Source organism: Heliconius melpomene, chromosome 17 (genome assembly GCF_056956725.1).
Source record: "Heliconius melpomene rosina isolate 202511_hmr_F chromosome 17, ASM5695672v1, whole genome shotgun sequence".
In the NCBI taxonomy this organism is placed as follows: Eukaryota; Metazoa; Arthropoda; class Insecta; order Lepidoptera; family Nymphalidae; genus Heliconius; species Heliconius melpomene.
In genome coordinates, this window is record NC_140405.1 from 12,762,259 (window position 1) to 12,774,854 (window position 12,596).

At 31.8% G+C, this 12,596-nt stretch overlaps 2 protein-coding genes across 4 annotated transcripts in view; both read left to right on the top strand.

The window, feature by feature from the left end:
- LOC146530367 (uncharacterized) overlaps positions 1–12,596 on the top strand; it is a 66,627-nt gene that overhangs the window by 35,991 nt on the left and 18,040 nt on the right. The gene's annotated exons all lie outside the window — the stretch shown is intronic.
- Positions 1,817–8,254, top strand: LOC146530368 (uncharacterized). The gene is made up of 2 exons (XM_085200931.1): positions 1,817–4,355; positions 4,463–8,254. The coding sequence occupies exons 1-2, from the start codon at positions 4,132–4,134 to the stop codon at positions 8,133–8,135; spliced, it is 3,897 nt and encodes a 1,298-aa protein (XP_085057057.1). The 5' UTR covers positions 1,817–4,131; the 3' UTR covers positions 8,136–8,254.

Here is a 12,596-nt window from a genome sequence, read left to right on the forward strand (position 1 = left end):
CTTGGTGCTAAGACATTTTTCCCCCCTACCCAATGGCGAATTTTCATGATTTTCTATTTTATTTCTAAGAAAAATTTTACTTTAACTATGAACTACTCCACTCCTTACCCAATGAAGACAATCACATAACCCGATAACATCATACCTTCTAATTGGTGATCATAAATTACTTCGTCCGTCTGTTTGTTGTTCACATGAATGTAATATAGCTTTAATTAATTTAAAAAAAATAGCTTCACGCTGAAACCCGCAGGTAGCAGGATTGGCATTTTGGTAGGCACAGTCTCACTCTCAACACACAATGTTGTAATGGGAACGGAGTGTCTTAACACTAGGTTCCCTCTGCCTACCCTGCTGTGTTCGGGATACAGCGTGAAGCTGAATTAATTTTTTAATTAAAAAAAAATAGCGTGGTTCGATACGATCGTATGGATTAGTAATTACAGCGCTTGGACGGTAACCAAAGGGTTCGGGTTTGAATTTCGCTGCGTTCTATTTTTTATGCGTTTTCTTAAATATTTAATTTTCCTCTAGTTTAGTTTGCATTGTACCACTCAACGAGCGATCAATTTGTTTAAGTAAAAAGCGAAGATAAGATTTGCCTCTCAAATGCGAGTGACGTGTATAAATAAACAGTAATTTGTTAAACAACGAAAGTGTTAGCGCTACTTCTCGGCCTTATAAAAGTATTGAGGCCATCGTGGTGCTGCGGCACATCGACTGACGGTAATCGCGAATCATCCACTTCCATTGGTTAGCTGGAAGAATCCATCCATATTTTTTTTAGGTTCCCGCTGTATCCCGCATATAGAAGGGTAGACATAGGGAACCTAGTGTTAAGACACTCAGTTCTCCACGAATCGCCGAATGATCGTGGCGTTGCATGTTGTGTGTCGGAACTCAACGCCGAACTTTTGCCTAGTTACCAGAGCGAGGAAATGATAATATTAATGATTTCATCCCCCAAATAAAAATCGAACCCCCAACCGTCGCGCTTACAGTTACAAATTTGTCTTTTCTTATATGTTTTAAGTGTAATAAAGAATATTATAAATATAACACTAGGTTCCCTCTAATATATATTTTTTTGAAGCTATTGAATTCTACTAGTACTTTAAATGTGAAAGTTTTTGAGGACGGATGTTTGTTCCGCAAAAAGACTGAACGAATTTATATAAAACTTTACAATGATATCGCTTATATCAGAATAACACAAACTAAAATTTATGTTAAGATTTTGTAATATACCTACTATAAGTTAAAGCGAGTGAAGACGCGTGTGAGTCGCTAGCTATAAATAAATAGACTACAACACTCAAATGCCTTCCAAAAAAAGACGAGCCGTGAAGATATGATGATGATGATAAATAAAAAAACCTCACAGCAACCCATTGAAACCATTTTGAGTCTGTTTTTAAGAGTTTTATTAGATGAAACGTATCCTTTGGGGCACAGAGTAGATGGTACTAGATATACTGTTAATATTGTAACTGTGCAAATTAGTGAAGATTGATGTTTGTTCCACTTTTACGCCAAAACTACAGAATAACATATACCTACTCTATAATTCATATATATTTTTTTAATTTGCCTATTACATAACAATGACTTTAAGCGGACGAAGCCGCGGCTGTATCGCTTTTGTCACGTGACTGGCGTGAACTGAGTGTCATAACACTAGATTTCTTATTTCTGTGGTATTTGGGAGCAAAATAATAAATCAAATATTATATCTTATTCCAAAAATCTTAAGTAAATACATAAATAAAAAAAAATGAATTACTGTTTTTTTTCATAAAAGAATAAATAATCTTTAACCTTTTGTTTCCTAATATGCCACTTCCAAAACTAACAATTCTAAGGTATTTATTAAGTAGAGAGTATAGACAATCACTCTACAAAAAAACTATTTTGATCCTTATCTCCTTGAAATCAAGTTCATTTTCAAATAACAATGAGAAGTTGCTTTATTAAACTCAAATTCAGAGATTGGCTCTAATGATATACCAATAAATAAGTTTTTTTTTTTCACTATTTAATTGTACGCGTCAAAGATGTACATTTTTTCTAATATAGCGACGCCGTCATGGCGCATTTGATATTTCAAACTTCTAAACTGATTTGGTACGTATTTAGTCTGTGGTATAATAAAACTACCTTTCGTCCACCATTTCCGGCCGGCATGGTCAACTGAAAATGAGAGTTTGATGACACTATAAGAACTATTAATTAATTTGTATTAAGAATTTTTACGTTTCCGTCCTAGTGCTCCCCTATACTGCCTAACCTATAATTGGCATGTAGGTAACATGCCAATTATCAACTTTCGTCTGTGCATTGTCTGTCAATCACTGAGCATGGGAAGATTTTATATAAACATATACCTACTTAAATATCATTATAGATTTGAATCCATATCTTCAATAGCTATTATACATAAATTAAATTAAAAAGTAAATAAACATCTAGAAAACTGCTGATATCTTCTCGAATCATGGGTAATAACACTCTGAATTAATCCACCTTCCAAATAAAAAAACTGTATCAAAATCGTTTCATCCGGGAGTTACGGCGCCACACATACGTACACATACGTCAAACTTATTACACCCTTTCCTCTTTCTTTAGTCAGGGATTCGTCAGTAATGAGACTTGTAGAACGTAGAAATATGCCACAATTTCTCCGTATTCAACCACAATAACCAGTTATATTATAGCCGAAGTCTAACTAAAGTAGTTGGGATTTGTTGGTTCTGGCGCACGCGCCAGAACCAACAAATGCGCTAGAACCACGGGCGTGTGCCAGACCCCGCGCGTCGACTTGTCGATGCGTCGAAATTAAAAAAAAAAAAAAAAAAAAAAAAAAAAAAAGGTTTAGCCCCCCATTTGAATCGATTGCGCCGGGTCCCAGAGCCGTAGCTCTAACCGTTCCAAAGATAGCTTTTCGATTAATTAAATGCCACTAGACGCGTCTCTTATCAGTCACCCTCATCAAGCTCGGGCCCGGCCTTATCGCTCGCTTCCCCGAATTGCTAACAACGAACCTACGTCACAGTGCAGTGTTGCTGTCTCTTTCTTGCATTACTTATCACCCAACGACACCACAGTGCCCGTCTCTTTGTCGCTATGTTGCCTAACAATTTGTTTATTAAAAACTTCTCATTTAATATGCAATTTCTATCATTTTAATTTAATAAAATGTCTAACCTAACCTAACCTACCGAAATCCTGCAATTTCTATCATTTTAATCTAATAAAAATGTCGAACCTAACCTAATTTGTTTATTAAAAACTTCTCATTTAATATGCAATTTCTATCATTTTAATTTAATAAAATGTCTAACCTAACCTAACCTACCGAAATCCTGCAATTTCTATCATTTTAATCTAATAAAAATGTTGAACCTAACCTAATTTGTTTATTAAAAACTTCTCATTTAATATGCAATTTCTATCATTTTAATCTAATAAAATGTCTAACCTAACCTACCGAAATCCTGCAATTTCTCTCATTTTAATCAAAGCGCCAGAAACCGCGATACAGGACTGTGTGCTAGAATCCGCGATATTAAATCGCTTTCTACAAATGATTTTCTTATTACAATCTTTGTGAATTTATTTAGTCTAAATACTTCCATTGTATTTTTTACTATATAATGTTTCAAATAATGGTGCGCCGATAACAATATTTTGTTTATTAAAACTTCTCATTTAATATATATATTTTTATGAAATCTAACAATAAGAAATCGAAATGAGAGTATAAAAATGTAAAGAAATGTTCAACCTAACCTAACCTAAGAATAAAAATCTTTTGTTTATTAAAAACTTCTCATTTAATATATATATTTTCGATTTATTTTTTAGTTGTTATTGTGGAATTTTAGACATGCTCAAACTTGTAACAGATTTGCTATTACTAACGCCATTGTTTCTTTATTAGTCATAAGTGATAAGCATACAGTTTGAATATTATCGTTATCACTTCCGGTATTTTAATAGATTTGTTCCGCTACATTGTGCAAGTTAGTATAAAACGACTGTGTATCTTTTTTGGATTCATCACTAAGTTGTTCAGTGTCTTCTTGTTAAGAACTATTGTGCGAGTGTTGTCTAGTAAGTGCTAAGCACATGTCGAACTATGATCATGTTACTAGTGTGTTATTTACTAAAGAACAGGAGATTGAAAGTAATTGCTGGACTGACAAGGAATTGGAAGAAATTTGCGAGATTGTGGAATCAGCAGAATGTGCTATGGAAGCTTTCAACGATAAATTCACCAGTATTGAGTCAAAGACTTTTGATTCACAATTTGATGAAGCTTTGTTCAACATAAGTGAAAGTGTGGAGAAGCAGTAAGTAATAATGATTATTAATGTTTTTTTATTTATTTCTTTTTTTTTTTTCCTGTTTAAATTTATGAGATGTTGAATTTAAAACTTATTTTTTCTTTGTTAACCAGCTTACAAGTTGGCAGTGGCTTGAAACGCGTAGCTCAAGATAACAATAAAAAAGTTGTGAAAATGAGACGTCCAAGCGAACCTTCAACTTCGAGGAATTCAGAACCATCAGTTCAACCATTAAACACTGACATGATCAACTGTGAGGTATGCAAAATACTTGTTAAAAGGAGATATTTAGCAAATCATTACCGAAGTAATATTCATAAAAATAATGCATTACGCATTCATCACAGTTTTCCTAATGTAACATTAATCGAAAAAGCATTTGGAAAACGTGTTTATACTTACAGAATAACTCCACTCTCCGTTAGTGATGAGCTTTTGGATTTTAATTTGTTTTTAAATTCCATCAAAGATACTCTTTTTACTTTAGTTAGTGAGAGTATAGTAGCTTTGAAAACCTTCAAAGTTAATTTTATACTCCAAGCTAATTTTATTCAACAATGTAGAGAATTGACAAATATTTTTGATTTTCAAACTCCGAATGTCATCATTAACGAATCTGTTAATCTAAATGAATTTCTCGATTCTTTAAATGAAATATTTGCAAACAAAATAACTGAGTTTGAAAAGAAAGACAGCGGTTGGTCTATTCAGAAAATATTTAGTTTGGATATGAATGTGAATAAATTTAATCCACTTCGCGGATCTTCATACATTGATTTGCCTCACGACATACGAAACAAAAAGGCAGTAATAAATGTAAAAAATAGCGACGTTCAGTGCTTTAAGTGGGCTTTACTCTCAGCATTGTACCCAGCAAATAAAAGTTCAGATCGAGTCACTTCATATTCAAAATATGAAAATAAGTTAAATTTTGATGGTGTTCCTTTTCCTGTGAAGTTAACAGACATTCATAAAATCGAAAAGTTGAATAATTTGAGTGTTAACGTTTATGGACTGGAATACAATGCTTTGAGTAAGTCTAACTCTCTGGTTGGTCCATTATATTTTACAAAGTGTCTCAAACCTATTCATATTAATTTACTTTACATAACGAGTGGAAGTAATGGGCATTATTGCTATATAAAAAAATTATCTCGTTTAGTGAGTCATCAGGTTACATCACGAAATAATGCCATTTACATTTGTGACGGCTGCCTTATTTATTTTAACAGTCAGAAAGCTCTCGATAGACATAGATTGAATGATTGCACACATGTCAGAACCGATCTTCCAAATAAAGATATAAGTAAAAAAAACTGGCGTGGTGAAAATGTACCAAGTGATAAGATAAAATTCGAAGGTTATGAAAAGAAAAAGAGAGTACCCTTTGTGATTTACGCAGATTTTGAATCTTTTCTCAATCCAATCGATTCATGTTCCAATGATCCTTTTAAATCTTTCACTACCAACGTTCAAAGACATGATGTGTACAGCTTTGGTTATTATGTCAAATGTTCATATGATAATAAGCTTTCTAAGTATGTTACTTATACCGGCGAAAACTGTGCTAACGTATTTTTGACAAGTTTACGTAAAGATATAGAAATTATTTGTAGAGCTAATTCTTTTCAAAAATGTCCTCTTCCTCTATCAGAAATAGACAACAAAACAATACAAGAAGCTTCTATATGTTACATATGTGAGAGTGAATTAAAGGATGAACGATATATCGATCACGACTGGCATTTAGGTACTTTTATAGGTGTATGCCATGAGAATTGTAGCAAAAAAATTCATAGCACCTCATTTATTCCTATAATATTACATAATCTGAGCAATTACGATGCTCATTTTATTGTACATGCATTAAATTTTGCCGAAGGTGAAGTACAAATCATTCCACAAAATAAAGAAAAGTATATTTCTTTCTCAAAAATTCTGAATGTAAATGGTAAAAAGGTTGGTTTGAGGTTTATTGACTCTTTCAAATTTTTATCGAGTAGTTTAGATTCACTAGCTAAGAATCTTAATGACGATGAGTTCCGCGAAACGAGAAAACAATATCCCTCTGATAAAGACTTTCTGTTGTTAAAGCGGAAAGGTGTTTATCCATATGAACATATGACTTCGTTCAAATCATTAGAATTATCATCTTTGCCGTCAATTGAGTGTTTCGCTAGTACATTGACTGGTGAAAGCATTTCAGTTGATGATTATAAACATGCTCAAAAAGTATGGTCTCATTTCCACTGTCAGAGTATGGCTGACTATTCTAATCTTTACTTAAAAACTGATGTAATACTTTTATGTGATATTTTCGAAAATTTTAGAAATGTTTGCATGAAGACTTACGATTTAGATCCTGCTCATTACTATACCGCTCCAGGGTTAAGTTGGGATGCTATGTTAAAATATACCAAAGTTGAACTAGAATTATTGACAGATTTTGACAAAATTGCTTTTGTCAAATCCAGTATTAGAGGAGGCATATCGCAATGCAGTAATCGCTATGCAAAAGCAAATAATCCACACATGAAAACTTTTGATAGTAATGATCTTATTTCATATTTAATTTATCTTGATGCAAACAATTTATATGGGTGGGCTATGTCTCAATACTTGCCTTTGTCTAATTTTGAATGGGAAGATCCTTATGTAAATTATAATGTACCAATCACCTCTGATATTGGATATATTTTAGAAGTAGATCTAGAATACCCCGATAGCTTACATGATGCTCATTCCGACTTTCCATTGTGTCCAGAAAATGTTTGTGTGGGTAATTCGAAAGAATCTAAATTAATTACTAATTTATATAACAAAAAAAAATATGTTATACATTATAGAAACCTTTTGCAATGTGAGAAATATGGTTTGCGAGTACAAAAAGTTCATAGAGCATTAAAATTCAAGCAAAAACCTTGGTTAAAAAAATATATTGAATTAAACACTCAATTACGAACTTTAGCAACATCCGACTTTGAAAAAGATTTTTATAAGCTGATGAATAATTCTGTATTTGGAAAGACAATGGAAAATATCGAAAAAAGAGTAAACGTGAAATTATTAACACATTGGGAAAATCATGGAAAAATCAAAGGTGTTGAGAGTCTCATTGCTCGCCCCGAATTCCACAGTCTTTCCATTTTTTCTGAAAATTTGGTCGCAGTCCAACTTCGCAAAACTAAATTGTTTTATAATAAGCCCATATATTTAGGTTTTAGCATATTAGAGATATCCAAGACTTTAATGTATGACTTTCACTATCAGTACATGAAAAATAAATTTACCAACATAAAATTGTTATATACTGATACTGATAGTCTGATATACCAAATATTTTGCGGTGATTTTTACAAAGAAATTAAGGAAGATTTAAATTCATATTTCGATACTTCTGATTATCCTTCAAATAATCAATTTCACTTTCCTCAAGTAAATAAAAAGAAATTAGGATTTTTTAAAGACGAGAACAACGGAAAAATTCTTACTGAATTTGTTGGATTGCGATCAAAAATGTATGCAATGAGTGTCGAAGATCGTACTATCACCAAAGCTAAAGGGGTTAATAAAAGTGTAACTAAGAAATTAAATGTTAGTGACTATAAATCATGTTTATTTAATAAAAAAATACAACTTGCTGAAATGTATAGATTTAGAAGCATCAAACATGTTATATTTACACAAAAAAATAATAAAATTTGTTTGTCATACAACGACACCAAGCGACATATTTTGCATAACTCTATAGATACATTAGCTTGGGGTCATTATAAGTTAAAATAGTATTAAGATGTCATTTTTATTGTATTAGTTAAGAAAATATATTATAAAATGTTATGTATTTTTTATTATATGTACATATTTAGTTTTACGTTTTAACTGAATAGACGTATCCTACTACATTTAACATGTTTCATTTTGAACACCCTTTCACTGCTATTATAGCGGGTCCTAGTGGTTGTGGAAAATCAAAGTTCGTATGTGATTTTTTGAAAAACATAAATCATGTTTGTAATCAAGAATTTAACACTATCTTATGGTGTTACGATGAAATGCAACCATTATACAATTTAAGTGGAGTTAATTACTATCAAGGAATTCCTGACTTGAACATGTTTGATGGGAAGTATCCCCAATTGATTATAATCGACGACCTTATGAGAGAATCTGATGGGCGCATAGTTGATATTTTTACTAAAGGAAGTCATCATAGAAACTTGAGTGTATTCTACATAACGCAAAACTTGTTTCATCAAGGGAAAGGGCAACGTGATATATCGTTAAATTCTAGCTACATCATTTACTTTAAAAATCCTAGAGACAAAACTCAAATACGTTTTCTTGCTCGTCAAATAGTACCTGAGAATCCTAAATATGTTGAAGAAGCATACAAAGATGCTACTAGTAAACCACATGGATACTTGATGATAGATTTAAAACAAAATACAGATGATATTTATCGAATGAAAACTAACATATTTCCTGATGAATATACCATTTGTTACATTCCTAAGAAGGGATATAAATACAATAACTCTAAAGACAATTCCATCATTATTAAACAATGACACATAGAGTAAAGACACATAAAGAGTTTTTAAGAGCGTTACATAGCTTAAAACCAAAATATAGAAAAGTTTTACTTGGCGCTTGTAATAAAGAAGAAATCGATTGCATTTGTGAGTGCATATACAATGTTTTGAAAGGGAAAATTCCGCTGCAAGACGAACACAAAAATAAATTAGATAAGTATAAGAATGTTTTAAGAAAGCTTGTTTCAAAGACAAAGAACAAAGCTAGAAAAAATATTATAATACAAAAAGGTGGAACTTTCTTACCAATTATCTTGAGCACAGTTTTGGGTGCACTATTTAATTCATTGATTTAGAATAAAAATGGACAACGCAAAGAAAATGATATTAATTGAACCTGAAATAATGGAGAAACTTAAGAAAGATAATGCTCATACTACTGTTAACAATTTATCACAACTTGATGAAGAAATGAGTAAAGTTTTAAAAACTAAATTAGACGACAGAGAGAAATGGTCACTTTATCAACAAACTCTTCAGAGATATTTGTATTTTATTGCTAAAGATCGAAAACCAATAGAAATACCCTTAGTAAATTTTGCTGAGTCGGAAAATTATATAAAAGAAGATGCAACAACAAAAAAAACTGTAGACATTAAAGAAGAGCCTTTGAAATCACACGAAAGACTGATTAATGAGAATACTCCACACAAAAGTAATGACTATTACACTAAATCTCAACTGCTTCAACTCATACCAAAGACATATAAAATAAAAGGTGAGCTGTTAATTGATATTTTATTAAAAAATAAAAATAAGATTAATTGGAACGATAATGGTACAATTTTTATAGACAACAAGAAAGTTTATAAAAGTAATATTGTTGACTTAATCAATGATGTTGTAAGACCACTCAAAAACAGTTCGCCACAAGGTTGGGTAGAATTTTCGAAAGTTTTGAAGGATTTAAAAGTACCATTGAGTTATATAGGAAATCCAAAACGAGCAACTTTCATAAATGTTATGTCAAAGACACCTGATTTTGGGAAAACGTCACAAGCTGAGACGGAATCTTCAAGCACCACAAATCAATTAACTCCTCAAACATATCCAAAATCGAACGAAGAAAAAGTAAAACGAAAAATTGCTTGGGAAAGATGGACCCCTTATTAGAAATCAAAAATATTTATTATGATGTTTCTAATCCTGCTGGTTATAGTAGTTTAAATAAATTATCCGAAGCAATGAAAAGTAAAATGACTAAAGAAGATACAAAAAAATGGTTGGAGTCTCAAGAAACTTATACCTTACATAAGCCTGTTCAACGACGATTTTCGAGAAATAAATATGTTTTATCTAATATTAGCGATCTTTGGCAAGCTGATTTAAGTGATATGAGAAATTACAGTGAATATAATGATGGAAATAAATATATTTTATGTGTTATCGATGTTTTTAGTAAATACGCATTTGCTAGACCTTTGCAAAAAAAGAACTCTGAATCTATAAAAAAATGTTTTTCAAGTATATTTTTAGAAGCTAACACTATTCCCAAACACTTACAATCTGATAAAGGTACTGAATTTATGTCAAAAGATGTACAGCAATTTTTAAAAACGCGAAATATTAATTACTATACGACGAACAATCCTGATATCAAAGCCAGTATTGTTGAGAGATTTCAGAGAACATTGAAAATGAAAATGTGGCGATATTTTACACATAAAAATACTTATCGATATGTTGACATTTTACAAGATTTGCTTTATTCATATAACCATAGCATTCATCGAAGTATTAAGATGCGTCCTTGTGATGTTAATCATAATAATATAATGACAGTTTGGCGTAATTTGTATGGTAACACAAATAGTCAACATAAAACCATTTGTAAATTTCAAATTGGTGATCATGTTAGAATAACAAAATATAAACACATATTTCAAAAAGGATATGAAACAAATTGGAGTGATGAAATATTTATAATTACATCAGTCATAGAGAGATCGCCGTGGTTAGTGTATACTTTAAAAGATTTAAAAGATGAACCTATAATAGGAACATTCTATGAAAAAGAGTTACAAAAAGTAACATATGATCCCACTACAAAACACAAAATAGATAAAATTATTCGTACTCGGTATTCAGGTCTCAGAAAGGAGTTGTTCGTGAAGTGGAAAGGTTATCCGAATAAATTTAACAGTTGGATATTAGCATCGAGCTTAGAGTCATGAATAACGAAGATTTTTATTTAACACTACTTAGTAACAGCTCAGTTTTATACTTTCCTGATAATAAGACGACACACTTTTCAACAAAACTTCCAAAATCTATCAAACTAGAAGGAGAATGGTCGGTAGGAATTGTAGAATTTCAGTATCCATGTACTATGTTCACTGTCCAAAGTAAACAAAATATAATGTACATAAGTAAAAGAGAGCAGCAGGTTCCCAATGAAGCTAAACCACAGATTGTTACTTATAAAGATCATATCCCAGCATCTAGTTATGAAAATATAGAGGATGTTCTATCAGCACTGAATTCGAGAGAATCATTTAAACTACGCTACGATAAAATTTCAAAATACATCACTTTAACTGGAAATATCGATGACCTCATTTCTCTAAAGTTTTCTTCAAAGTTGAGTCTTCAGCTTGGTTTTGATCCAAATACTGATGTAAGAACTAAAACTACAGGTAAATTTCCAGCTAACCTTTACTTAGGTTTACCATCACAACTATTAATTTACTGTGATATCGTAGAACCTCAAATAGTGGGAGATGTAATGTGTTCATTGTTACGGATTATTTCCTTGGATCCAGTTAAATATGCATATGGATCTAACAAAATGCACGTTTTTTCGCCCCCACACTATATCCCAGTAATGCGTAGAGAGTTTGATACAATTGAAATAGATATAAGGTCTAACACCGGAGAAAATATACCATTTGAATTTGGAACGAGCTGTGTTAAGTTACATTTCAAACGCAACTAATTTAAATAAAATTATGTACGAAAAACGTAGTGATAATATTTGTCCATATCAACAATATTACATCCATCAAGCTGGAACTGGAATTGGAGTTATCTATAAGGGTGCGGCACATCAGCGTGGTCATGGTATTGGAAGTTTTTTGGGTGGGTTGTTTAGATCAGTTCTACCTCTATTGTCGAATGGAGCAAGAGTGATTGGAAAAGAGGCATTGAATGCTGGTGTAGGACTTTTATCAGACATGGTACAGGCAAAACCATTAAATGAATCGATGCAAGAACGTTTTAGGAAAGCTACTTCAAATTTAAAAAGAAAAGCTGATGATAAAATAGATCGAGTGATGACAGGATCAGGTAACAAAACCAAGAGACGTCGCCTACAAAGTCTCATTCAGTCGGAGAACCTAAAAGGGAGAACATTGAAAAGAGCTAAAAGAAATTATAAATTAAATTACAACAACGACGATATATTTTCAACAAATTAAAAATAATGTCGTTTTTACATAATCATTCTTGTGAATGTGCCAAATCCGAACTGGACTTATTCGCTTTACCATCTACTCAAACAAGCATAGAAAATGGACAATGGATTCACTACAAACCAATTTCATCACTCAGCGACGATGGGCCATTAGAATTTCAAATTCCTGGATCTGGTGATGATTACATTGATTTGTCACATACATTAATTCATGTCAAAGCAAAAATAGTAAATCAAGAT

What these genes read in the sequence shown, in the direction of transcription:
- LOC146530368 (XM_085200931.1), top strand. Translation starts at nt 4,132, where the DNA reads ATGTCGAACTATGATCATGTTACTAGTGTGTTATTTACTAAAGAACAG. An exon ending in AGTGAAAGTGTGGAGAAGCA is followed by an intron (nt 4,356 to 4,462) that starts GTAAGTAATAAT and finishes TTTGTTAACCAG; the next exon opens with CTTACAAGTTGGCAGTGGCT.